We start from the raw sequence: 25,532 nt of genomic DNA, 5'->3' as shown, positions 1-25,532 counted from the left end.
GGAATACCGGCGTGAACCAACCCAGCTGCTCGTGCTGCCACCACCGCCAGCCAGCCTGGGGACATCCCGGAGCTGCCGGGTGGGCGCAGTGGTGGAGGGGGCGCCGGTGGCAGCGCGCTGTCCCCAAACAGAGCCGGTGTCCCGAAGCGGGGCCGGTGCTCCCAAACAGAGCCGGTGTCCCGAAGCGGGGCCGGTGTCCCCAAACGGAGCCGGTGTCCCCAAACGGAGCCGGCAGCCGGGGCAGGAAGCGCCGTTGGGGCCGCGGGTGACTTGGCATTTCCTGAGCTCTGGGGCTTTTTTGGTGTCTTTGCACAAGCGACAGCGGTGACAAAAAGGGGGGGGCCCCCCAAACCCCGGGCCCGTCCCCCGTTCCGGCCCCGCTGCGCCGGCGCCGCTGCCACAGCTGCGGGGCCATGGATGGCCACGGCCACCCCCAGGGACAGGTACCGGCCTTGGGGACACGGGGACACCCCCGGCTCGTCCCGAGGGATGCGGGAGGTTGGGAGGAGCGGAAAAGGCGGGGGAGGCGGATTTTGGGGTCCCCCCCCGCGTTGTGGCGGTGCCTGGGGGAGCCATCGGAGCCCCGAGATGCCGGAAAAGGGGGATGGTCCCTGTGGGAATGGGGCTGGCTCCAGAGGGGGACAGTCCCTGCCGAGGGGGGACACCCCGGGGTGCTGCGCTGGGGGCTCGGGGACCTGGGTGACCCTAAAGGTGCCACACTGGGGTGCTCAGGGACGTGGGTGACCCCAAACTGATGCATTGTAGTGCCCAGGGCTGTGCGTGACCCCAAGGGGCAGCACTGGGTGCTCAGGGACGCGGGTGACCCTAAAGGTGCCCTCTTGGGGCGCCCAGGGCTGCGGGTGACCCCAGGGTGCCCCCTGGGGTGCTCAGGGCTGTGGGTGACCCCAAAATGTTGCACTGGGCACTCAGGGCCACGGGTCACCTGAAGGGGCCACACTGGGGTAAGTGCTCAGGGCCTTGGGTGACCCCAAGGTGCCCTCTTGGGGTGCTCAGGGCCGAGGGTGACCCCAGGGTGCAGCACTGGGGTGCTGAGGGACGTGGGGCACCCCAAAGCGCCCTGTCGGGGTGCTCAGGACTCTGAGTGACCCCAGGGTGCCACGTGTGGTGCCCATGACTTGGGTGACCCCATGGGGGTGCTCAGGGACATGGGGCTCCTGAAGGAGCCACCTTGGGGTGCCCGGGGCTGTGGGTGCCCCCGGGGCACTGGGTGGGGGTGCCCGGCCGGGGTGAGTCCCCCCTGTCCCCCCTGTCCCTTTGTCCCCCCTGTCCCTCTGTCCCCCTCTGTCCCTCTCTCCCCTCTCTCCCCTTTGTCCCCCTGTCCCCCCTTTGTCCCCCCTCTATCCCCTCTGTCCGTCCCATCCCTTGGTTCCCTCTGTCCGCCCCATCCCTCTGTCCCCCCTCTGTCCCCCCTCTGTCCCCCCTCTGTCCCCCCTCTGTCCCCCCTCTGTCCCCATTGCACAACCGCAGCTGGGCCGGGCAGGCCCCGCTCTGCCCTGATTGGCTGCAGGGACAGGTGCTCTGCAAGCTGATTGGCCAGGGAGTTCCACAGGTTGGGCTCTGATTGGCTCAGCACCTCCACAAGTCGCGTGGCTCTGGCTGCTCATTGGTCAGCGAGAGCACAGGTAGTGCTGTGCTGGGCTCTGATTGGCCAGCAAGTTCCCACAGGTCGTGGGGTTCTGGGCTCTGATTGGTCAGTGGCTCCCAGGGGTGTGTCTCACACCTGAGTGGGCGGGGCTGGTTTCTCTGGCCGTGATTGGCTGATCCCTGAGAGCGGGCACCACCGAGGGCTGTGATTGGCCGCTGGCCTCAGCCCCGCCCTCCCTTGCAGAAGGACCTGTCCTACCTGCAGCAGTGGCTGGAGGCCTTCGTCACCAGCTTCGAGAGGGTCATCGCCCTGCCCTCACTGCAGCCCCGCAGGTGGGACCCCAAAACCCCGGGGTGACCCCCCCCGAGTGACCCCCCAACTCCCCTGAGTGACCCAACACCCTGGAATGACCCCCCCGAGTGACCCCCCAACTCCCCTGAGTGACCCCAACACCTTGGAATGACCCCCCCGAGTGACCCCCAACTCCCTGAGTGACCCCAACACCCTGGAGTGACCCCCCATGAGTGACCCCCAACTCCCCTGAGTGACCCCAACGCCCTGGAATAACCCCCCCAAGCGACCCCCAACTCCCCTGAGTGACCCCAACACCCTTTAGTGACCACGCTGGGTGACCCCAGTGCCCCTGGATGACCCCACTGAGTGACCCCCCAACAGTCCTGGCTGACCCTAAACACCCCTTAGTGACCCCTCTGGGTGACCCCTAGCACCTCTAAATGACCCCCCAACACCCCTGGGTGGCCCCCCTGGATGACCCCCCCCAGGGTGACCTCCATCACCCCTGAGTGACCTCCAACACCCCTGACTGACCACCCTGAGTGACCCCCAACACCCCTAAATGACCCCCTCGAGTGACCCCCAGCTCCCCTGGATGACCCCAACACCCCTGAGTGACTCCCGAAATCCCCGGGTGTCCCCAAACCCCCCCGAGTGACCCCATGGGGCCCCAGGCCCGGGGGCTGCGGCGCGCGGGGGTTGCGGCGCCTCATCCGCTCTCCGTGGTCGGAACCATCCGGTGACGCGGGCGGGGTTTGGGGGGGCCCGGGGGCAGGGAGGGGGTCACATCCTGCACCCCGATCCCGCCCAGGCCGGAGGATCCGGGCTCGGAGATCCCGGCGCTGCCGCGGGAGGTGCTGCAGGTGCTGAGCCAGAGGCTGGGACAGAGCACGGCCCTGGGGACACGGGACGGGGACAGGGGGACGGGGCTGGGCCAGGCCCTGCTGCTCCTCAAGTTCTTCATCATCATCTGCAGGTGGGTGACCCCAAAATCCGTCCGTACCCACCTGCTCCCGGTCCAGAATTCCCAAGTGTTGGGGGTCCCGTGTCACCCCCTCCTCCCCACCCCGTCTCTCCAAAGTGGCACCGTGCTGCTCCCAGTTTGTCCCAGTCCCAAACCATCAGGGAGTGGTGCCCCCCACCCCAAAAAAACCCCACAGAATTCCTCCCTGAGGGGCATCACCCCCCGCCCTCCCACCCCATGAAATCCGGGATCCCCCCCAAAACTGCGTCATCCCCCCCAGCCCAGAGCTCGGCAGCCCCCAAAAGGCATCGAGTCACCCCAAAAGTCAGGTGTGACCCCTCAGACCCCAGGGTTTGCCCCCAAAAATGGAGTGTGCCCCCCCCAGATCACAGCAGCCCCTCAGAAGTGCCCCCCCTCTTTAAAAACGAGAAGTAATAGTGGTGGTAATAATAATATTAATAATAATGAAAAATAGTTGTATTGATTTTAATGATTTTTTCATGGGAAAAATTTATTTTTAAAAAAATGCAATAATGGAAAAAATAACATTATTGCCCCCCAAAATTCCATCATCCCCTCCGGTGTAGTGTCCCCCCAAAAGTGCATCACAGCTCTAAAAATAACAATTAGAAAATCATTAATAATAATAATAATAATAGTAATAGTAATTAAAATAATAAATTAATATAATAAAAATATAATAATGGAAAGCCATTATTTCCCTCCAAAATTCCATCGTTCCCCCCCAGTGTAGTGTCCCCCCAAAAGTGCAACAGATCTATAAAAATAATAATTAGAAAATAATTTTTATCAATAATCATTATGATCAATATTATTAATATTGTTATAATGTAATATAATAAAAATATAATAATAGAAAATCATTATTGCCCCCCAAAATTCCATCATTCCCCCCAGTGTAGTGTCCCACCAAAAATAATAATTAGATCTAAAAATAATAATTAGAAAATAATTCTTAATTATGACAATAATAGTTACAATAATTAACCTATTAAATATAATGATTAACATAATAAAAACACATTAATAGAAAACCATAATTCCCCCAATATTCCATCATTCCCCCCAAACACATCACATCTCAAAAAATATTATTAATAAATATTAATTTTATAATAATTTATTCTTATTTAATAATACTTTCTAAAAATAAATCATAATTATTATTGATGATAAGAATTAACAACGCAATGTAATATAACAAAAACGATTTAAAATAAAATAAAATAATCCTTTTTAATAGCGTCGTTCCTGCCCCAAGCTCTTTACTCCCCCCAGATTTCCTCCTTGCCCTTCCCAAATTTCCTGCCCCTCTCTGTGCTGGAGGAATTCCCGATGTTTTCCCTTCCAGGAACCTGGAGAACATCCAGCCCGACCGGAGCCCCGGCTGCCTCCCGCACGTGCTGAGGCTGCTGCGGCTCTGCGGGAGCCAGGTGGGAGCGGGAATGGGAGCGGGAATGGGAATGGGAGCGGGAATGGGAATGGGAGCGGGAGTGGGAATGGGAACGAGAACAGGAATGGGAACAGGAATAGGAATGGGAGTGGGAATGGGAACGGGAATGGGAACAGGAATGGGAACAGGAATGGGAGTGGGAGTGGGAATGGGAGCGGGAGTGGGAACAGGAATGGGAATGGGGGCGGGAATGGGAACGGGAGTGGGAGCGGGAATGGGAACAGGAACGGGAATGGGAACAAGAACGGGAATGGGAATGGGAACAGGAACAGGAATGGGAACAAGAACGGGAACGGGAGTGGGAACGGGAGTGGGAATGGGAGTGGGAGTGGGAACGGGAGTGGGAATGGGAACGGGAGTGAGAATGGGAGCGGGAGTGAGAATGGGAACGGGAACGGGAATGGAACAGGAATGGGAGTGGGAACAGGAGTGGGAACGGGAATGGGAATGGGGACGGGAGCGGAAATGGTAGCAGGAATGGGAATGACAATGGGAATGGGAACAGGAATGGGAATGGGAGCAAGAATGGGCAGGGCTTGATTGGCTGGCGAGGGGCTCGGTGCTGATTGGTCACTGAGTCTGTAGGTTGTGTGAATCTGGGCTCTGATTGGTCGAGAGCTCTGCAGGTTGTGCTGTGCTGGGATTTGATTGGTCAGTGAGTGAGTCCATAGGTTGTGTGGCTGAGTTCTGATTGGCCAGCATCTCTATAGGCTGTGTGACTCTGGATGCTGATTGGTCAGGCAATCCATAGGTTGTGCTGCTCTGGGATCTGATTGGTCTGTGAGCCCATGGGTTGTGTGGCTCTGGCTGCTGATTGGTCGGGAGCTCTACAGGTTGTGCTGCTCTGGAATTTGATTGGCCAGCAGCTCTATAGGTTGTGTGATTCTGGATGCTGATTGGTCCATGAGTCCATGTGTTGTGCGACTCTTGATGTTGATTGGTTGAGAGCTCTCTGGATTGTGTTGCTCTGCAATTTGATTGGTCTGTGAGTCCTGGTGCTGATTGGCCAAGAGCTCTGCAGGTTTTGCTGTGCCAGGTGCTGATTGGTCAGTGCAGCTCCGGGTTCTGATTGGTGGGCAGCTCTACAGGTTGTGCACCTCTGGCTGCTGATTGGTCAGTGAATCCCAGCGTGTGCTGCACTGGGCTCTGATTGGTTGATTGATTCATTGCCGATCCCATCCTCCCCCCAAAGCGGAGTTTCCTCCCCAAAGAAACGCATCCCATTTTTTTGGAGCGTGTCAGGGATTAAAGCTCGGCTTTCCCGGCAGCTGCGGAGCATCCCGGGGGACGAGCGGAGCCGGGCACAGCGGGAACGTGGAGCACAGCGGGAGAGCCGGGAGAATGGGGCACAGCTGGAAAATGGGGCACAGCTGGAGAAGGGGACACGGCCGGAAAATGGGGCACAGCCGGAGAGCCAGGAGAATGGGGCACAGCTGGATAATGGGGCACAGCTGGATAATGGGACACAGCCGGAGAGCCGGGCACAGCTGGAAAACCGGACACAGCTGGAAAACGGGATGCTCCACGCCCTGCACCTCTGCGAGTGCTTCCTCGACCCCTACCAGACCTGGCGCCGGCAGCTGAGCGGGTGAGGGACCCCCCCCACCGCCGCATCCCAAAATTCCTCCCCCATCCCGGATTCCCCCCCGCCTCATCCCTGTCTTTCCAGGGAATCCGTCAGCGCCAAGGAGAAGAGCAAATACAAGTTCGCCCCCGCCCCGCTGCCCCCCGAGTTTGGGGCCTTTTTCCAAGGTAAAAGCGGGATCTGGGAAAGAAGGGAAAGGTCGGTGTGGGATCCGTAAATGTGGAGAGTGTCCAGGGATAGGGGGAGGGTGCTGGGGCGGGCTGGAGTCAGGGAATATTTATAGGATTCATGGAGGGACGTCGTATTCGGGGGTAGATATTGATCCAAGGACCTGAAAGGATCCCACACCTGCTCCAGGTTATCCCATGCCTATCCCACAAATACAGGATCCCACACCTGCTCCAGGTTATCCCATGCCTATCCCACAAATACAGGATCCCACACCTGCTCCAGGTTATCCCATGCCTATCCCACAAATACAGGATCGCACACCTGCTCCAGGTTATCCCACGCCTATCTCAGGATTATTATAGGATTCCAGGGCAAATATAGGATCCTATACCTGTTCCAGGTTATCCTGCACCTGCCCCTGAAATTTAGGATCCTGTACCTGTTCTCATGTCCTGGGAACAGGACCGGGATCCCAAAGCAGGAATGAAGCCCAGCACCACCTGGGGAACCCACAAAAATCAGCACAAAGGGGATTTTTTTCCCCGGGAAGCCCCAAAAATCCCCTTTTAGAGGCAGCACCGTTGCAAAAATCCCCTAAAACTCCGCCCCTGTAAATCCCCAACTGAAGCCGAGTTTTGGGCACTAATTTTTTCCCTTTTTTGGGGACAAAACCCCTCTCCTGGCACAGCCAGAGCTGGAAAACTTGGAGCATCCTCATCTGCTCCATCACCAGCACCCCCGTGGGATGGATTTGTGTGGGAAAGGGATTTTCCCTAATTTTTGGGTAGAAAAAGGATTTTTTTTCCCCATTTTAGCTGGAAAAGGGCCTTTTTCCTTTTTTTTTTTTTTTTTTTTTTTTTTTTTTTTTTTTGCTGTTTGCTCCTCAAATGAAATCTTTCCCTCCTCATCCTCACAGAGAGTTTCCAAGCTGGGAAGCAGCTCCCGGAAACAATCCAGCTCCGGATTATCCATCTTTTTGGAGCCATCCTCTCCGGATCCAAGGTACCCTTGGGGAGCAGATGGGGAGGAGCTGAGCTCCTCATTCCAGGGATAAACCCCAAAGTTTGATTTATTCCAAGGCTGGAATTAAACCACCAAATTTTCCAAAGCTTTTGAAAATCCTGTTTAACATTCCAGCCCTAAATTGGGTGGGATCAGCTCAGAAACATTAAATTATGTCATTAAATTAAAGAATTAGGTTAAATAATTAAAATAAATATTAAAATAAAACAAATAAAATAATAAACAAAAACATTTCAACACAATTATTTAAATTATTAAATTAATTAAATTAAGAATTAATGAAATGAAACAAATAAAACAATAAAATAAAACTAAAAAATTAAATAATTATGTCATAAAATTAAAGAATAAGCTAAAACAAATAAAATAATAAAATAAAGCTAAAAAATTAAATAATTATGTCATAAAATTGAAGAATAAGCTAAAACAAAATAATAAAGTGAAATACTTAAATAATTAAATAAAGTAATAAAATTTTAAAATAAACTAAAACAAATAAAATAGTAAAAAACCCCTAAATATTTAAATAATTAAATTTCAAAATTACACTTAATTATTGAATTAAAGTATTAAATTGAACTATTAAATTTAATTATTAAAATTAATTAAATAATTAAGTTAAGGGAAGCTTTTAAGCTGAAGCTGCTGCTTCACCTCCAGTTCAGCTCTGGGCTGGAAGCTGGAAAATCCTTGCATTCATAATTTGGAGCCAAAATCGGTTTTCATTTCCGCCGCAATTAAAAGTCACTTTGATCAATAACTCTAAAATTGGCTTTAAATCAATTCACACCCCGGGGGTAAAATCTGCACCGCTGGAGGCCTCGGGGTCAATAAATAACGGGATCAACAAAGGGCTCGTCTCGGAATTCCTGCCCGTTCCCGCATCCCGCAGCCCAACGCGCTCCAGGCCATCACGCCGGCGGCGCTGGAAGTGCTCCTGGGGGTTCTCCAGCGGGGCGGCAGCGGGGCCCCCCCGTCCCCCGCCGCTGCTGGAGGCCACGCTGCGCTCCATGGTGGCCGCGGTCCACGTCCTGCACGGCTCCAGCCCCGGCGCCGGCCCCGTGTCCCTGCGGAGCCTCCTGGACGGATACTTCAGGGTGCTCAACTCCGACCTCCCCACGGCATCGCTGGCGCCCGAGGCGGCCGGCGGCCTCATCACGCTGCGGGTGCTCATGTTGGGTAGGTTGGGAACGGGGGTGGGGTTTGGGAGGGTGGGAATGGGAAGGGGCTGAGCAGCCGTCTGTGTCCGTAGACGCCATCCCGGCCATGCTGAGCTGCCAGGACCGGCCGGTGCTCCAGGCCGTGTTCCTCAGCAACAACTGCTTCGAGCACATCATCCGCCTGCTCCAGAACAGCAAGGTATGGGATGGCACCTCGGTGTCCCCATCCTCGTCCCATCCCCATCCTCATCTTCCTCCTTATCCCTATCCCCGTCTCCGTCCCCGTCTCCGTCCCCGTCTCCATCCCCGTCTCCATCCCCGTCTCCATCCCCGTCTCCATCTCCATCCCCATCCCCATCCCCGTCTCCATCCCCGTCTCCATCCCCGTCTCCATCCCCATCCCCGTCCCCATCCCCGTCCCCATCCCCGTCCCCATCCCCGTCCCCATCCCCGTCCCCATCCCCGTCCCCATCTCCGTCCCCATCTCCGTCTCCATCCCCGTCCCCATCTCCATATCTCCATCTCCATATCTCCATCTCCATATCTCCATCTCCATATCTCCATCTCCATATCTCCATCTCCATATCTCCATCTCCATATCTCCATCTCCATATCTCCATCTCCATATCTCCATCCCCATCCCCATCCCCATCCCCATCCCCATCCTCATCTCCATCCTCATCTCCATCCTCATCTCCTTCCTCATCTCCATCCTCATCCCATCCTCATCCCATCCCCACCATTCCTGGTACTAAATGATCCTGGGACAAAGTAGCACCAGGGTTGGGCACCTTCATCTCCATCCTCACCATTCCTGGCTCTGAACGATCCTGGGACAGGGTGGCACCAGGGTTGGCTGCCTACATCTCCATCCTCATCCTCCCTCCCTCCCTTCCTCCGTCACTTTTTCCTCATTAAATGACCCTGGGACAGGATGGCATTTGGTGACACCAAGGTTGGGCACCTTCATCTCCATCCTCACCCTTCCCAGCTCGAAATGATCCTGGGACAGGGTGCCGTGTCCCTCTTGGTGACACTTTGGTCACCTCCATCTCCATCCTCACCATTCCCGGCTCTGAACAATCCTGGGACACATCCGTGGGGTGGGGACCCTCCAGAACCCCTTCCCCGTGTCCCATGCCCACCCCGTGTCCCACAGCTCTACCTCGGCAGCTCACGGGAGGCAGGAGAAGCCCGGGACAAGGTTCCCACATGGAACAGGGATGGACTCCAGCAGGTACCCCAGAACCCAACCACCATCCATGGTGGGCCATGTCCCCTCCTTCCCATATCCCAGCAGCTCCCCCATTCCCGTGTCCCCGTAGGTCACCGCCGGCAGCTCCGATGCCATCGCTGTCCACGCCCTCGGGGTGCTCACGGCCATCATGAGCAACTCGCCCTCGGCCAAGGTGGGCAGGGGGACCTCCCTTTGGGGAGGACACCCCAAAACAGAGGGATTTGGGTATTTTCATGCGGGTTGAGGTGCTCAGCCCGTGGTGGGGCTCGGCTGGGATCCCACTGTCCCTGTGCTTCCAGGAGGTGTTCAAGGAGCGCATCGGCTACACCCACCTCTACGAGGTGCTGAGGAGCCAGGGCCAGCCCACCCAGCGCCTGCTCCAGGAGCTCCTCAACATGGTGAGCATTCCCGCTTTTCCTGCCTCCGGGCAAAGCCCTCAGCACTGGCGCTTCCTGTGGATCTCGGCTCAGATTCCAAGCCCACTCGTGCTCTCCACTCTGCTGGTTTCTCAGCAGCTTCCTCCTGAGGGGTCCTGGGGCCATCTTTCACTTGGAGTTGTGCTTGGGTTTGGGAGTTTTGAGCCCTTTTGGATGTGGAACTGCTCACTCTGGTACTTCTGAACACAGGAGGGTCTCCAAGGGGCTTCATGCATGAGGGTCTCTGAGATCCTCGATTCATGGAGGCCTCCAAGACACTTAATGCGCAGGGATCTCCAAGATTCTGGATGCACAAGAATCTTCAGAATGCTTGGTGCATGAGGGTCTCCAAGATCCTTGATTCATGGAGGTCTCCAAAACTATTCATGCACAGGAGTCTCCGAGATCCTTAATCCATGAGGGTCTCCAAGATCCTTGGAGATGCATGGAGTCTCCAGGATTCCTCATGCACAGGATCTCCAAAAGCATTGATGCTTAAGGATCTCTGACAGACTTGATGCACGAGGGTCTCCAAGATCTTTAATCCATGAGGGTCTCCAAGACCCTTGATGTCTGAGGTCTCCAAATTCTGGGTGCACGGGAGAGTCCAAGATTCTGGATGCACAAGGGTCTACACAAGGTCTCTGCTGCCAGCCCGGGGTGGCCTGGGATGGATCCATCCCCCTCCACAGCACTGGAGCTGCACCGACCCCCTCTTGTGTCCCTGCAGGCGGTGGAGGGTGACCACAGCTTCCTTCCCGGTGCGTCCCATCCGCAACGAGCAGCCCCTGCTGATCCTGCTGGCCTGGCTGCCGGCGCTGGAATGCCGGGATCTCCAGGTGTTCCTGTCGGCGTGGCTGCGGCGCCTCTGCGAGGCCTCCCTGCCCAGCCGCCTCACCTGCGTCAAGGCGGGCATGGTGGGCTCTCTGCTGGGCGCCCTGGCCACCGAGCCGGCGCTTCCCAGTGCCTGCTCCCAAAACCTGCTGGAGCTGCTGCGCTCCTTGGGCAGCCTCTCCATCCGGCCCGGGGAGCTGCGGCAGCTCCTGCGGCTGCTGCGCGCGAGCGGGGCCGGGGGCCGCATCCCTACGTGGCTCCGGTCATCCGGGCGCTGTCCGGCATGGCCAGGGGCGAGGGGCCCCCACGGGCGCTGCAGAGCTTCGACCTGAGCCCCGGCATGGCCGGGATCATGGTGCCCACCATCCAGAAGTGGCCCGGCGGCGCCTTCGCCTTCCACGCCTGGCTGTGCCTGAGCGAGGAGGAGCCGGAGCAGCCGGCGAGGCCGAAGAGGAGGCAGCTCTACAGGTGATGCCCGCTGGAGGGGGTGAGCTGAGGAGGGGCAGCACCACCATCCCCACCGTGATTTTCTCTGTGGTTTTCTCCACCAGCTTCTTCACGGCGGGCGGGACGGGCTTTGAGGCGTTCTTCACCGCGGGCAGCGTGCTGGTGGTGGCCGTGTGCACCAAGAAGGACTACATGACGGTGGCACTGCCCGAGTTTGCCTTCAACGACTCCGCGTGGGTGAGGATCATCCCCATCCCCACCCCTGTCCCCATCAGGGGCACCGTGATGCCATAATGTCCCTCTCTGTCCCTCCAGCACTGCGTTGACATCGTCCACGTCGCCGGCCGCCGGCCCTTCGGCCAGAACATCGTCAGCATCTACGCCGACGGACACCTGCGGAAAACGGCACAGCTCCGCTTCCCATCCCTCCACGAGGTGGGGGGTCCTCCCAGCGCCCACCCAGACCCCTCCCCATGGCCTCAGCCGGGCTGAGCGTGATCCCTTCTCCCTCCCAGTCCTTCACCTCCTGCTGCATCGGCTCCGCGGGCCACCGGACCACCACGACGGCCACCACCACTGCCGGTCACCCACCAGCGTCCCATGGGCCGGAGCTGGTCTTTCCCCCACACCCCGTGCTGGGACGCTCCCAGTCTGTCCCCGCCACCCTCGGCCCCACTCTTGACCCCCACGCAGCTGCCCACCGAGGGGGTGGTGGCCACCACGGCAGCCGGAAGCCAGGACACAGAGTGGGGCAGCCCCACCTCTCTAGAGGGTCACCTGGGCTCTGTGGCCATCTTCTGGGAGGCTCTGCAGCAAGCCCAGGTCAAGGCTCTCTTCTGTGCAGGTATATCAGGGTGGGGCGTGGAGGATGTCCCCGGGGTGCTGGGGGTAACCGGGGTCTTCTTCGCCGTGTCCCAGCTCACCCCAGTCCTCTCCCCCAGGACCAAACGTCACATCCCCGTTCACACTGGAAGGTGACTTGGTGGAGCTCAGCAGCAAACTCTTGCTGTACTACACCCCCCAGGTGAGGAGAGCCACCCCCCTGGGGACAAGGACAGCGCTGGTGGGCCCTGGGCCACCAGGGACACATCCAGGACCATTGGGATGCTCCCGTGATGTTCTCTTCCAGGCCTGCAGGAACAACATCTGCCTGGACCTCTCTCCCAGCCATGGCTTGGACGGGAGGCTGACAGGGCACAAAGTGGTCAACTGGGACATCAAGGTGGGCTGGGCACAAGGTGACCCGTCCACCCCATGGCCTGGAGGCAGAGGGGTCCCTCCTGGGGCACGATCCCAGGGCAGGGCCCCCACAGATCCCCTGGGCCCTGCAAAGACTCTGCCCGTGGTACTGGGTCCACCACGACCCATCTGTCCCATAGGTCCTCAGTGTCCAGGGTGGGCACCAAGGGTGGTGCAGGGGAGCAGGTGACATCTGGGGACCCCAAGTGCTGTGGACCTCCTCCTGTACCCTGCTGCCACCAGCCAGCAAAGCCTGTCCCCTCCCTCCCCCAGGACGTGGTCAACTGCGTGGGTGGGATGGGGGTGCTCCTGCCCCTGCTCGAGCAAGTGGTGTCCAAGACGGAGGAGCCCGAGGATGAGCAGGAGACCAACGACCTGGTGGGGCCGGAGCTGACGTCCTCCAGGAACGCCCAGGGCATGCTCATCCCTCTGGGAAAGTCCTCAGGTGAGGAGTTCAGGGGACATGGAGCAGGGGCTGTCCTGCTCAGGTGGCCGGAGGTGACCATGGAGGTGCTCCTGGACCTGACAGGTGTCCACCACGGGCAGGAGAGGTTTGGCCTGTGGCTCCAGGAGTTACGGGGTGATGGAGGAACCACTTGGGATGCTGTTATGACCCAGTTAGTCACAAGCAGTTCTGGGAAAGTGAGGGTGGCTCCAGGAACCTTTGGCGTGGGTGGAACGTGCTGTCTCCCGATATCCAGCTGCTCAATTCCGAGCTCAAAGCAGCAGAGGCTTCCGTCTCCTTCAGCCTGGAGGAAACAGGAGAAGGGGGTGAAAAGTTTGGAGAGACAAGTGGGTGGGATCTCCAGGAAAGGGTTTGGTGGGCCCGGGGCTCACAGGTCGCGGTGCCCTGCAGAGAGCAGGCTGGAGAGGAACAGCGTGGCCGCCTTCCTGCTGCTGCTGAAGAACTTCCTGCGGAACCACGCCGTGAACCAGGAGAGCCTGGTGCAGTGCCACGGGCCGGCCATCATCGGAGCGCTGCTGCACAAGGTGTGGGAGGCTCCCCACAAGATCCCCATCCCACAGTCCTTGCCTTTCCCAAGGGGCTGGAAGTGTCCCCTGTCGCTCGTGGCAGGTCCCCGGCACGCTGCTGGACATGAGCACCTTGGTGGCCTCGCAGATCCTCATGGAGCAGGTGGCTTCCGAGGGCAGCGGGCTCCTGCTGCACCTCCTCTACCAGCACCTCCTCTTCGACTTCCGCATCTGGAGCAACAGCGACTTCGCCGTGCGCTTAGGTGGGAACTGGGAATGTCCGGGAATGTCCATCCCACCCGGCCTCCGAGGGATCCTCACACCTTCTCCCTGCAGGTCACATCCAGTACCTGGCCAGCGTGGTCAAGGACCACAAGCAGCGCATCCGCAAGAAGTACGGGGTGCAGTTCATCCTGGACTCCATCCGGACCTACTACGGGTGAGCTGCCACGCAGGGCTGGAATCCTGGAATGCTGTCGGGGTGGCATTGGTTGGGCTTCACCCCCCTGGGAGCTGTGGTTTGGATAGACACCGTTTTTCTGGGATAATATCCCTCCTTCCAGTGTGGGAGCGCTGTGGTGGGTGCAGCACCTTCCATGTCCCATCCCTGAGCCTGTGCCCAGCTCCAAAATCCTCCCCCAGCAGCCACCAAGAGCGCGGTGGCTTCTGCAGCAAGGTGACCCAAATGCACGGGGTGGACATTTCCCAGTGGGGCAGAAGATCCCTGGCTGTCCCCACCAGGCTCCCTGGAGCTCCTCAGGTTCTGCGTTGGGATTTGGGATGATGCTGGCGATGGGTGACAAGGGACACGTCCCCATGCGTGTCTGTCCATCAGCACCTCCAGGGAGAAGACCACGGCCACCGACGACATCAAGACGGTGCAGACCTCCCTCTTCAGCCTGGTGAAGGATTTCTTCTGCAGGAGCTTCTCTGGGGAGGAGATGCAGAGCTTGCTGAACTACCTGGCTGGGGCACAGGACGAGCAGCAGGTGTGCCACCAGCCACCCTGTGGTCCCCAAACCCCTCAGCGAGCCATGGGCTGGGGAGAAGCCACTGAGGTCCCGGTGGGATGCTCGGAGGGCAGTGGACAACCAGCCCCGTGTCCTGCAGGTCTGTGGGGCGCTGGAGGTGATCCACAGCCTGCTGAAGGGCTCCCCAGCCCAGGAGCAGCTCTTCACCTTCCTCTTCGAGCCGGGCCATGTGGAGCTGCTCTTCTCCCTGCTGGTGCAGAAGAAGTTCTCGGATGAAGTGCGGGAAAGGGTCTTCAAGGTAAGGCAGGACCCCAGCGCCCACCTCCTGTTGTCCCAGAGGAGACATCACAGGCAGGTGGCCTCTTCTCACCATCCCACCAGGTCCTCTACAAGATGCTGAAGTACGAGAAGGTCCCCGAGCGCAGCAAGAGCCGCCTGAAGCTGAAGGACATCGGGTACCACGGGCTCATCTCCCACCTCAGTGACATTCCCGGCTCCATGCTGCTCTTCCGCTGCCTCTCGGAGCAGGTCCTGGGGGCAGGTACCGTGTGCCAAAGACCCCAGGCCACCCATCCCAGCCACGTGCTATGGGGTCGTCACTGGTGGCTTCCCACGAGGCTCAGCTGGGCTGGGTCTTTGGTGGCTTTTAGGGACAGCAGGAAGTGTCCCACCACTGTGCTGTCTCTCCTTGTCCGCAGACCCTCCCAGCTACAAGGACCTGGTGGCCGTGGTGTACCTGTCCCACCAGGCTGAGCTGAGCATCCGGCTCGACATCTGCCGCAAGGTGAGCGGGGCCGGGGCACAGCGGGAAGCGACGGAGGTGTCACCCCAGGGCTGAGCTCCTTGGACACCCAGCCACGCCCAAAAGTGGTGGCCATGGGGATGGTGGTGACATGGATCTGCCAGCATGGAAATGGTGGAGCCCCAGCACCCCATGATGGTTTTGGAGGATCTGGGGTGCTCCTGCTCCTGGGATGGGTCCATCCATCGGGAGCTGGGGCAGCAGCGTCCTTCCTCCTTCCTCCTTCCTCCTTCCTCCTTCTCCTTCTCCTCCTGCAGCTCTTCCACCTGATCTACGCGCAGCAGGACCTGGTGAAGCAGCTGGCCAGGTTGGCTGGCTGGCAGGACACGCTCACCAAGCTCTATGTGAAGGAGTCCTACGAGTGCCGCCAGCACAGCCTGAGCACCGCGGGCTGCCCGGAGCTGCTGCGCCTCTCCGAGCCCTCCAGCAAGGACGGGATGAGCCCTTCGCCCGCCGAGCTCCAGGAGCTCGATGTCTTCCTCCCGCTGGGATACGAGGCCTCGGACCAGGAGCTCTCCGAGGGCTTCTCCGACCACTCCATCTCCCCGAGCGGGCCGCACCAAGTCCTTCCACAACTACAACTTCAAGTCCTTCGACTCTCGGACCGGGCCAGCCGCTCGTCCTCCAACCCCGGGGACGGCCCCCCCTTCGATGGCGTCTACCACCCGCTGTCCCCCTCTCCACCTCTCCTTCGACCTGGGGCTGGACCTGGCCAGCACCAGCTTCCATGGCCACGGCCGAGAGCGGCACCCAGACCCCGGCCAGCGGCCCCGGCACCCCCTCGCCCCTGGAGAGCTTCAAGCCCTTCCGGGAATGCGAGCGCGCAAGAGCTCCAGCCTGTCCAACATCCTGGATGAGAGCAGCTACCAGGACGTGCTGCCCAGCGACAACGTCTCCAACACCAGCAACCCCCAGGTGAGCCCCAAACCCTCGTCCCCACCACGCCAGGGCACTCGGGGCACCTCTCACCTCGCCCTCCATTGGCAGCAAACCCCCGAGGAGGAGCTGTGCAACCTCCTGACCAACATCATCTTCTCGGTGACGTGGCGCGGGGTCGAGGGCTGGGACGACGCGGCCTGGAGGGAGCGCGGCCAGGTCTTCTCCGTGCTCACCAAGCTGGGCACGGCCTGCGAGCTGGTGCGGCCCCCGGACGAGATCAAGCGCAGGTGAGGCCCGCCCGCGTCCCGGGGCTGGATCCCGAGGGAAGGGCACCCTCCGGAGCCGCTGCTGTCCCGCAGCCTGCTGGAGATGATGCTGGAGTCGGCGCTGACCGACCTGAAGGAGTCGGGCCCAGCCGCGCTGCCCGGGCTCACCCACAACGCCCTCAAGCTGCTGCGGCTGCTCCAGGATTTCCTGTTCTCCGAGGGACACAACAACCAGGCCCTGTGGAGCGAGAAGGTGGATGGGAATGAGCGGGGACTCCTGATCCCAAACCCCAGCTCTGCTGATCCCTGATGTCAGCCCTGGCCCTAAACCCAGCCCTACCTGCAGAGCTTGAACATAACCTTGGGAAATAAGCTCAGATTTATTCCTAAACTGAAATCAAAGCCTAATCCTAACCTTGGGAAATAAGCTCGGCCTTAATCCTAGATTTAAATCAAAGACTAATCCTAATTTTAGGAAATGATCTCTGCCTTATTAATAATCTTAAATCAAATCCCAATCCTAACCCTTAAACCTTAATCCTAGCCCCTAGTCCTAAACTTTAACATTAACCTTAAACCATTGCCATAAAAGCAACCCTTTATACTCGACGCCCTGAGCCTAAACCCTAAAATTAACTCATAAACTCTGAATTTAAACTGTACCTCCTAAATCAAGATCCTAAACCTTAACTCCACATCTTTGTCATAAAGCCCAACCATTAATCCTAATCTTAACCCTAACTCTTAGTGTAAACCTAAACCCTAACTCACAGCCTGTAACATCACTGTACTTCCTACATCCTAATCCTAAACCCGCTACACCTTTGTCCTAAAGCTCAACCCTACCTCCAATCCTACACCCCAGCCCTAATCCTGACCCTGACCATAATTCCTGAGCCCCAACCTCATGCCAAGCCCAGACTAGTTTTGGGTTCTACCCCAATCCTAAACCCAAACCCTAATCCGAGGAGGGCTGGGTGACGGGGACGGAGCCGGTGGCTGGGCAGGGCTGGGATTCCTGCCTGGGTGGGGTCTCACGGTGTCCCCCCAGATCTACGAGGGGGTCAGCAGCCTGCTGGACAAGCTGGGCGTGTGGCACCACCTGGCCAGCGGCACCTCGGACCTCAAGGAGATGGCGCAGACGGGGCTGCGGGTGCTCGTCGGGTACATCCTGCTGCAGGACCCCCAGGTGGGTCACCCCTCCCCGGGCCCCGCGCTGGCCCCGCGCTGGCCCCGCCTGACGTCCCCTGTCCCGCAGCTGCACTCGCTGGCCTACGTGAAGCTGCACAGCCTCCTGCAGACCACGTCGGCCCCGCGGAGGGACGAGGCCTGTTACCTCCTGGGGAAGCTGGAGACGCCCCTGCGGCGCTCCCTGCATTCCAGGTCAGAGGCCTTCTCCTGGCTGGTGCCCATCATCCGGACGCTCATGGATCAGTGCTACGAGACCCTGCAGCTGCAGCAGTTCCTGCCCTCGCTGCCCCCCACCAACGGCAGCCCCACCTTCTACGAGGACTTCCAGCTCTTCTGCACCACCCCGGAGTGGAGGGGCTTCATCGAGAAGCACGTGGGTGCCGTGGGATGACTCCCGGGGGGAATACCTGGATGATGGGCGGTGGGTACCAAGCCCTGGAAATGCCTCTCTGCTCATCCAGGTGCAGCCCACCATGGCCCAGTTTGAGATGGACACGTTCGCCAGGAGCCATGACCTCATGTCCAGTTTCTGGAACGCCTGTTACGATGCCATGATGAGCAGCTCCCAGCGCCGGGAGCAGGAGAAGGCGGCCAGCCACAAGTTGTTCCAGGTACTGCCTGCTCCTCACCCCTGGCATGTCACCCTGGGGTGTGCTCCTCAGCCTGGGACACGCTCCTCACCCCTGGTGTGTCTCTGCACATCAGTCTGGGTGCTCCTCGTCCTGGGGACGTGTTCCTCGCCCCTGGGGTATCAGCCTGGGGACATGTTCCTCACCCCCGGGGTATCATCCAGGGATGTGCTCTTTATCCTGGGGACATGTTCCTCACCCCCGGGGTATCATCCAGGGAATGTGCTCTTTATCCTGGGGACATGTTCCTCACCCCCGGGGTATCATCCAGGGATGTGCTCTTTATCCTGGGGACATGTTCCTCACCCCAAGGATGTCATCCAGGGAATGTGCTCCTTATCCTGGGGAATGTTCCTCACCCCAAGGATGTCACTCTGGGTTCTCCTCAGCCTGAGGACATGTTCCTCACCCCAAGGATGTCATCCAGGGAATGTGCTCCTTATCCTGGGGATGTCATCCTAGGGACATGCTCCTTGTCCCGGGGACATGCTCCTCACCTTGGGGACATTAATCCTGGGGATGTGCTCTTCATCCCAGGGATGTCATCCTGGGAACACTGTCCTGGGGATGTGCTCCTCATTCCAGGCGCATTATCCCTGGGATGTGCTCCTCATCCTGGGGATATCATCCCAAGGATGTGCTCCTCATCCCAACCACATCATCCTGGGGATGTTCTCCTTGCCCTGAGGACGTCGCCCTGCGGATGTCCCCAAGCCCCAGCCCTGCTGTCACTTCACTCTGGTGCCCCCTCGGCAGGAGCTGGTGCTGGAGCCGGCGGCGAAGCGCTGCAAGGCGGAGAACGCCCGGCACGCCAACGTCCTCAAGCAGGCCAACAACCACCACGGCACCGTGCTCAAGCAGTGGCGGTCCCTGTGCCGCCTGCTCACCTCGCCCCGCTCCGCCTGGGCCGACCGGTGAGTCCCCACCTCGTCCCCAGGGATGGGTGGCACAGCCAGAGGTCCCGGGGTGCCTCACGCCCGGCTGTCCCCCAGGAACCCACCCGAGGTCCGCTGGAAGCTGTCGAGCGCCGAGACCTACTCCCGGATGAGGCTGAAGCTGGTGCCCAACCTCAATTTCGACCAACACTTGGAGGCCAGCGCCCTGCGGGACAACCTGGGTGAGGCGGTGGCACTGGGGATGTCACCGGTGGGGTTGGGCCGGGAGATGTCACGGACAGGGTTAAATTGGGGCCCTTTGCAGGACTTGTTCCCAGGTTCTGGGGGAGCTCTGGGGTCCTGCTGACCCCATCCTCATTTCAGGAGCTGACCACCTCCAGAACCCCGCTGAGTCCCTCCCGCTCGCCATGGCCAAGGAGGCCAAGGTGAGCGAGCTGGAGGATGACCAGCTGGCCGAAGAGGACCTCCCCGTGCTGGACAACCAGTGAGTGTCCCCACCCCTGCCACCGCGCTGGCTCACCCGGACTGGGGTGTCACCAGGATGTCCTCACCCCGCTGTGCCACCCAGGGCTGAGCCCAAGGAGCAGAACCAGCGGGAGAAGCTGGTGGTGTCGGAGGACTGCGAGCTCATCACGACGGTGGCCGTGGTCCCCGGGCGCCTGGAGGTGACAACCCAGCACGTTTATTTCTACGACGGCAGCAGCGAGAAGGAGGAGACGGAGGGAGGTAACAGCGGGTGCTCCTTGAGGGGGGTGAGGAACCCCCGCCCCATCCCTGCCTCAGGAATGGCGAGATGGTGACACCTGGGGGGGCCTCGGCAGGGATCGGCTACGACTTCAAGCGCCCCTTGTCCACCTGCGCGAGGTCCACCTGCGCCGCTACAACCTGCGCCGCTCCGCCCTCGAGCTCTTCTTCATCGACCAGGCCAACTACTTCCTCAACTTCAGAAAGAAGGTGTGGACCTCCTCATGGCCCCCTCATCCCCTCCCAGAGCCCTCCCAGGCCAGGGCTCTGCCCGAGCTCCGGCTGCTCCACATCCTCCTGTCCCCGCCAGGTGAGGAACAAGGTGTATTCCAGCATCCTTGGCCTGCGGCCCCCCAACCAGACCTATTTCGGCAGCCGCCCCCCAGGAGCTGCTCAAAGCCTCAGGGCTCACACAGGTACCGGCCCCACCACGCCCGTGCCTGTTCCATGTGTCCCTTTCTCAGATGGAAAAGGGGAGGGTCACAGCGTGGGATGGGGATGCCCACGGGCCCATGGGCTGGAGATGGCCAGGGGATCAGGGATGGCTCTGGATCCAGGAGTGCCCATGGGACCATGGGCTGGAGATGGCCAGGGGATCAGGGATGGCTCTGGATCCGGGAGTGCCCATGGGACCATGGGCTGGAGATGGCCAGGGGATCAGGGATGGCTCTGGATCCGGGAGTGCCCATGGGCTGGGGATGGCTGTGGGGTGAGGACAATCATGAGATTAAGGACAGCCATGAGGCGTGGGATGGCCATGGAACAGGGGGTGGCTATGGGATAGGGATGGCCATTGGACCAGAGGTGATTGTAGAACCAGGGATGGCCATGGGATGGACATGGCCACAGCTCTAGGGACAACTGTGGGACCAGTGATGGCCACGGGACTGGGGACAACTGTGGAACCGGGGATGGCCACGGGATGGATATGGCCATGGGACTGGGAACAGCTGTAGGACCAGAGCTGCTCTGGGACCAGTGATGGCCCTGGGATGGGCACTGCCATGTGGTGGGGGGTGTCTGCCCTGTCTCCTCCCCACCCCAAGCCCATCTCCTCCCTCTCCCTTCGCTCCAGAAATGGGTCCTGCGGGAGATCTCCAACTTCGAGTACCTCATGCAGCTGAACACCATCGCGGGGCGCACCTACAACGACCTGTCCCAGTACCCCGTGGTGAGCCCCTGTGTCCCCCACTGTCCCCACGGGGACCCCGTGACCCCCCCCCACCTCACCCGCCTCCCGCCCCCACCCAGTTCCCCTGGATCCTGCGGGATTACGTCTCGGAGACCCTGGACCTCACCAACCCAGCCGTGTTCCGGGACCTGTCCAAGCCCATCGGGGTGGCCAATGAGCGGCACGCCCGCGACGTCAAGGAGAAGTGAGTACCCCACAAACGAAGGGCGGGGGACGCGGGGAGCACCTGGCTGGCTCCTGGCGGACCCCATCCCGCCTGGCCCACAGGTACGAGAGCTTCGAGGACCCCACGGGCACGGTGGACAAGTTCCACTATGGCACTCACTACTCCAACGCCGCCGGGGTCATGCATTACCTGATCCGCACCGAGCCCTTCACCACGCTCCACATCCAGCTGCAGAGCGGCAGGTGGGCACCCGGCGGGTGGCTCCTGCAGAGGGGACATCGTGGGGACGGCCAGGCTCCAGCCAGGTGTCCTGTGCCCCCCCCAGGTTTGACTGCTCGGACCGGCAGTTCCACTCGGTGCCGGCGGCGTGGCAAGCCCGCATGGAGAACCCGGTGGATGTCAAGGAGCTCATCCCGGAGTTCTTCTACTTCCCGGAGTTCCTGGAGAACCAGAACGGTAAGGGACACCATTGTCACCACCGTGGGGAGCAGGGGGGGGTCTGTGTCCTTCATTCCTGCATCCTTCCCATCCTGCCCGCAGGCTTTGACCTGGGCTGCCTCCAGCTCTCCAACGAGAAGGTCGGGGACGTGGTGCTGCCGCGGTGGGCGCGCTCCCGCGAGGACTTCATCCAGCAGCACCGCAAAGCCCTGGTGAGATGGGGCAGCCCCTTCCCCTGCGGGCGCTCCGGGGGCACAGGGGCCGTTCCCACCCCGCGCTGACGCCCCATCCTGGGACAGGAGTCGGAATACGTCTCCGCCCACCTCCACGAGTGGATCGACCTCATCTTCGGGTACAAACAGCGCGGCCCGGCCGCCGTGGAGGCCCTCAACGTCTTCTACTACTGCACCTACGAGGGTGAGCTGTGGGGCGAAGGGAGGGGGACACCTGCCAGGGCTGTGTCCCCCCGTGACCGTGACCATCCCCGTGCCCAGGGGCCGTGGACCTGGACGCCATCGCCGACGAGACGCAGCGCAAGGCTCTGGAGGGCATCATCAGCAACTTCGGGCAGACGCCCTGCCAGCTGCTCAAGGTAGCTCAGACCCCCACCCCCAAAACCAGCCCCTTTTGGGGGGTCGTCCCCCCCTTTCTGATGGGTCCCCTGCCCCCCCAGGAGCCCCACCCCGCCCGGCTGTCGGCAGAGAGCGCTGCCCACAGGCTGGCCCGCCTCGACACCCGCTCGCCCAACGTCTTCGAGAACCTGGACCAGCTCAAGTCCTTCTTTGTGGAGGTGAGGACACCCCCGGGGGGCCGTGGGCAGGACTGGGAGGGGTGGGGTGGCCAGGAGGGTGCCCAGCAGCTGCTGTGTCCCCACAGGGCATCAGCGATGGGGTGGCCTTGGTGCAGGCTGTGGTCCCCAAGAACCAGGCGCATTCCTTCATCACTCAGGGATCCCCCGACATCCTGGTGAGTGTGGGGAAACTGAGGCACGGGGCCGTTTTGCTGCTCCAAGGGGGTCCAGGACCAAACCAGGGAGGACCCCGGCAGTGGGAGCGGTGTCACCTCCCCTCGCCTCTCTGCCCAGGTCACCGTGAGTGCCAACGGCTTGTTGGGGACCCATAACTGGTTGCCCTACGACAAGAACATCTCCAACTACTTCAGCTTCACCAAAGACCCCACTGTCACCAATGCCAAGTGAGTCACTGGGGCACAGGGTCCCCAGGGATGGTCCCTGGAGGTGCCACCAATCCACCATCATCCCACGTCCCGCCAGGACCCAGCGCTTCCTGCAGGGCCCCTTCGCCCCCGGGGCCGACCTCAGCTCGCGCACGCTGGCCGTGTCCCCCGACGGGAAGCTGCTCTTCAGCGGGGGACATTGGGACAACAGCCTCCGTGTCACCTCGCTGGCCAAGGGCAAGGTCGTGGGGCACATCACCCGGCACATAGGTACGTCCTCCTCCCAGGATGATGATGATGATGATGGTCTGATGATGCCCTGATGGGGTTGTAGAGCTGTGGGGAGAGGCAGGTGACAGGTGAGGGGCAGCTCCCAGTGCCTCCGTCTCCTGGGGACGCTCCAGGTTCCACCTCAGAGCTGGAGTGGGGTGAGGAGCAGCAGCATCCACACCCCAGAACACACCTTGGAGTGGGGTCGGCAGCAGTTCCACATTCTAAAGCACATCACGCTGCCAGCCCGTGGAGGTCGGAGGGTGCCCGAGCTTGGTGGGAGGGGACCGGCACCTCATGGTGTCCCTCTGGGTGTCACAGATGTTGTCACCTGCCTGTCGCTCGACCTCTGCGGCATCTACCTCATTTCCGGCTCGCGGGACACCACCTGCATGGTGTGGCAGGTCCTACAGCAGGTAAGGGCTCGAGGAGCAGGGGGAGCTCGCCGTGGGCACTGCCAGCAGGTCACTGATGTCCCCATGTCCCCAACACCAGGGTGGCTTTTCCAGCGGCTTGGCTCCCAAACCTGTCCAGGTGCTGTACGGCCACGACGCCGAGGTGACGTGTGGTGCCATCAGCACCGAGCTGGACATGGCCGTGTCCGGCTCCAAGGTGAGCTGGTGGGGCCGTGGGGTGGGCGTGGGATGGGCAGTGCCACCACCATCGTCACCCTGTGTCCCCTCCCTCCTCCCCCAGGACGGCACCATCATCACCCACACCGTGCGCCGGGGTCTCTTCATCCGCTCCCTGCGGCCGCCCGGCGAGAGTTGTCCCCCTGCCATGCTGGCCCACCTGGCCGTGGGGCCCGAGGGGCAGGTGGTGGCCCAAACCGCCGTGGGACAACGCTCCTGCTCCAAGGTACGTCCAGGTGGCCCCGTGTCCCCCCCGGCCACCACCACCACCACGACGCTCCCCCTGTGCTCCTTGCAGGACAGGTTTGCGCTGCACCTGTACTCGGTGAACGGGAAGCTCCTGTCCTCCGTCCCGCTGGACCGGGAGGTGACAGCCATGTGCCTGACCGAGGACTTCGTGGTGCTGGGGACCTCGGAGTGCGGCCTGGAGATCCGCGAGCTCCAGAGGTGAGCGCTGGCCACGCCCTGTCCTGTCCCCATTGCGCCCTCAGGGTGTGCCGTGCCATGGTGTGCCATGGCTCGTGTCCCGTGCCATGGTGTGCCGTGCCATGGCTCATGTCCCGTGCCATGGTGTCCTGTGCCATGGTGTCCCATGCCATGGCTCGTGTCCCCAGCCTCAGGGCGGCCGTGCCCCCCGTGCCCATGCGGGTGCCCGTGCACAGCGTGTCCGTCACCAAGGAGAAGAGCCACATCCTGGTGGGGCTGGAGGATGGAAAACTCATCGTGGTGGGCGCCGGGCAGCCCGCGGAGGTGAGCGGGACCCCAGCTGGGTCAGGGTGGGAGCGGGGACGTGGCTCGGTGTCCCCTGGGTGGGGACATCGCCAGGGTGGGGACAGCGGTGTGTCCTCTCCAGAGGTGAGGGCACTGGGGTGGGGAAGGGGATGTGGGATAGGGATGGGGGTGGAGATGGAGAAGGTGGCGAGGGTCTGAAAGGAGATGGGGATAGAGAAGGGGATGAAGATGGGGTTGGATCAAGGGTTTTGGGAAGGGGATTGGGATGGAGAAAAGGGATGAGGATCTGGAAGAAGATAAGGATGGAAATGAGGAAGGAGAAGAGGGTGGGATGGAGGAGCAGATGAGTGTCTGGGAAGGAACAAGGAGGAAGAATGGGATGAGAAAATGGAAGGAAGATTGGGATGGAGAAGGGGATGAGGAACTGGAATGGGATGGGGATGGAGAAGGGGATGAGGATCTTGGAGTGGGATGGGGATAAGGAGGATGGAGGAGGGGGTGGGAGAAGGGATGGATAAAGGATTTGGGGCTGTCCCCAGGTGCGGCCGGGCCAGTTCCACCGGCGGCTGTGGCGTTCCACGCGGCGCATCTCCCAGGTGTCGGCCGGAGAGACGGAATACAACCCCTCCGAGGGCAGGGCCTAGGCTGGCACCCACCCCCCACGCCCCCCGTGCCCCCCACACGGACAGGGGCACCCCGGGCGCCGAGGGGGGCCCGCAGAGCCTCGTCCCGCCCGACATCCGTGGCCTTATCCAGCCCCGCTGGGATGTCCAGCCCCCCCCCCGGATTTTCGGGAGCCGCGTCCCCCGTTCCCACGGCGGGATGGGGGCGGAAGGAGGCGGGGGCCCCTCGCTGGGAAGGGGGGTGGCACAGCCCCCCCGCCGCGCCCGCTGGCCAGGAGCCGGCAGCGTGTGGGTGCCCCCCGTCCCCCCCCGTATTTTTTATTTCTATCCGTTTTTAGAGCTTTTACAGAAAAAGAGTTGCTATTAATAATAATAATAATTAATTAATAATATAATAATAATAATATATCTGTGGGAAATCAACGTGTGAGGCCCGTGGCTGCCCCGAGACGGGGACACAGCCCCTCCTGTGTGTGTCCCCCGGTGTCCCCCCACTCGGGTGT

The 25,532-nt window shown here is 60.3% G+C and overlaps 1 protein-coding gene across 1 annotated transcript in view; it reads left to right on the top strand.

Annotated features, from left to right (window-relative positions):
• NBEAL2 (neurobeachin like 2) overlaps nucleotides 1-25,404 on the top strand; it is a 28,211-nt gene extending 2,807 nt beyond the window's left edge. The window contains 62 exon segments of the mRNA XM_039548354.1: nucleotides 1,850-1,938; nucleotides 2,712-2,876; nucleotides 4,237-4,318; nucleotides 5,607-5,926; nucleotides 6,008-6,090; nucleotides 7,011-7,096; nucleotides 8,010-8,069; nucleotides 8,071-8,296; nucleotides 8,370-8,476; nucleotides 9,437-9,514; nucleotides 9,603-9,686; nucleotides 9,814-9,912; nucleotides 10,661-10,696; nucleotides 10,698-10,977; nucleotides 10,980-11,232; nucleotides 11,316-11,448; nucleotides 11,527-11,646; nucleotides 11,727-11,881; nucleotides 11,883-12,055; nucleotides 12,153-12,235; nucleotides 12,341-12,433; nucleotides 12,724-12,895; nucleotides 13,307-13,440; nucleotides 13,526-13,685; nucleotides 13,759-13,861; nucleotides 14,258-14,411; nucleotides 14,533-14,691; nucleotides 14,775-14,934; nucleotides 15,092-15,177; nucleotides 15,453-15,939; nucleotides 15,942-15,998; nucleotides 16,001-16,110; nucleotides 16,183-16,361; nucleotides 16,434-16,593; nucleotides 17,392-17,529; nucleotides 17,599-17,904; nucleotides 17,993-18,142; nucleotides 18,917-19,074; nucleotides 19,153-19,277; nucleotides 19,420-19,540; nucleotides 19,625-19,782; nucleotides 19,878-19,907; nucleotides 19,910-20,028; nucleotides 20,030-20,178; nucleotides 20,180-20,216; nucleotides 20,876-20,971; nucleotides 21,052-21,176; nucleotides 21,260-21,400; nucleotides 21,484-21,614; nucleotides 21,699-21,808; nucleotides 21,896-22,013; nucleotides 22,091-22,188; nucleotides 22,270-22,386; nucleotides 22,473-22,562; nucleotides 22,681-22,790; nucleotides 22,870-23,042; nucleotides 23,364-23,458; nucleotides 23,538-23,654; nucleotides 23,739-23,900; nucleotides 23,973-24,121; nucleotides 24,289-24,424; nucleotides 24,946-25,404. Of these exon segments, the coding sequence (XP_039404288.1) occupies nucleotides 1,850-1,938; nucleotides 2,712-2,876; nucleotides 4,237-4,318; nucleotides 5,607-5,926; nucleotides 6,008-6,090; nucleotides 7,011-7,096; nucleotides 8,010-8,069; nucleotides 8,071-8,296; nucleotides 8,370-8,476; nucleotides 9,437-9,514; nucleotides 9,603-9,686; nucleotides 9,814-9,912; nucleotides 10,661-10,696; nucleotides 10,698-10,977; nucleotides 10,980-11,232; nucleotides 11,316-11,448; nucleotides 11,527-11,646; nucleotides 11,727-11,881; nucleotides 11,883-12,055; nucleotides 12,153-12,235; nucleotides 12,341-12,433; nucleotides 12,724-12,895; nucleotides 13,307-13,440; nucleotides 13,526-13,685; nucleotides 13,759-13,861; nucleotides 14,258-14,411; nucleotides 14,533-14,691; nucleotides 14,775-14,934; nucleotides 15,092-15,177; nucleotides 15,453-15,939; nucleotides 15,942-15,998; nucleotides 16,001-16,110; nucleotides 16,183-16,361; nucleotides 16,434-16,593; nucleotides 17,392-17,529; nucleotides 17,599-17,904; nucleotides 17,993-18,142; nucleotides 18,917-19,074; nucleotides 19,153-19,277; nucleotides 19,420-19,540; nucleotides 19,625-19,782; nucleotides 19,878-19,907; nucleotides 19,910-20,028; nucleotides 20,030-20,178; nucleotides 20,180-20,216; nucleotides 20,876-20,971; nucleotides 21,052-21,176; nucleotides 21,260-21,400; nucleotides 21,484-21,614; nucleotides 21,699-21,808; nucleotides 21,896-22,013; nucleotides 22,091-22,188; nucleotides 22,270-22,386; nucleotides 22,473-22,562; nucleotides 22,681-22,790; nucleotides 22,870-23,042; nucleotides 23,364-23,458; nucleotides 23,538-23,654; nucleotides 23,739-23,900; nucleotides 23,973-24,121; nucleotides 24,289-24,424; nucleotides 24,946-25,050 (8,490 nt within the window). The 3' untranslated portion in view covers nucleotides 25,051-25,404.
• Nucleotides 25,405-25,532: the final 128 nt, after the last annotated feature.

This window comes from Corvus cornix, chromosome 2 (assembly GCF_000738735.6).
Source record: "Corvus cornix cornix isolate S_Up_H32 chromosome 2, ASM73873v5, whole genome shotgun sequence".
Lineage (NCBI taxonomy): Eukaryota > Metazoa > Chordata > Aves > Passeriformes > Corvidae > Corvus > Corvus cornix.
Note: the sequence above shows the minus strand (reverse complement) of the source record. Positions and strands in the feature narration are given on the sequence as shown.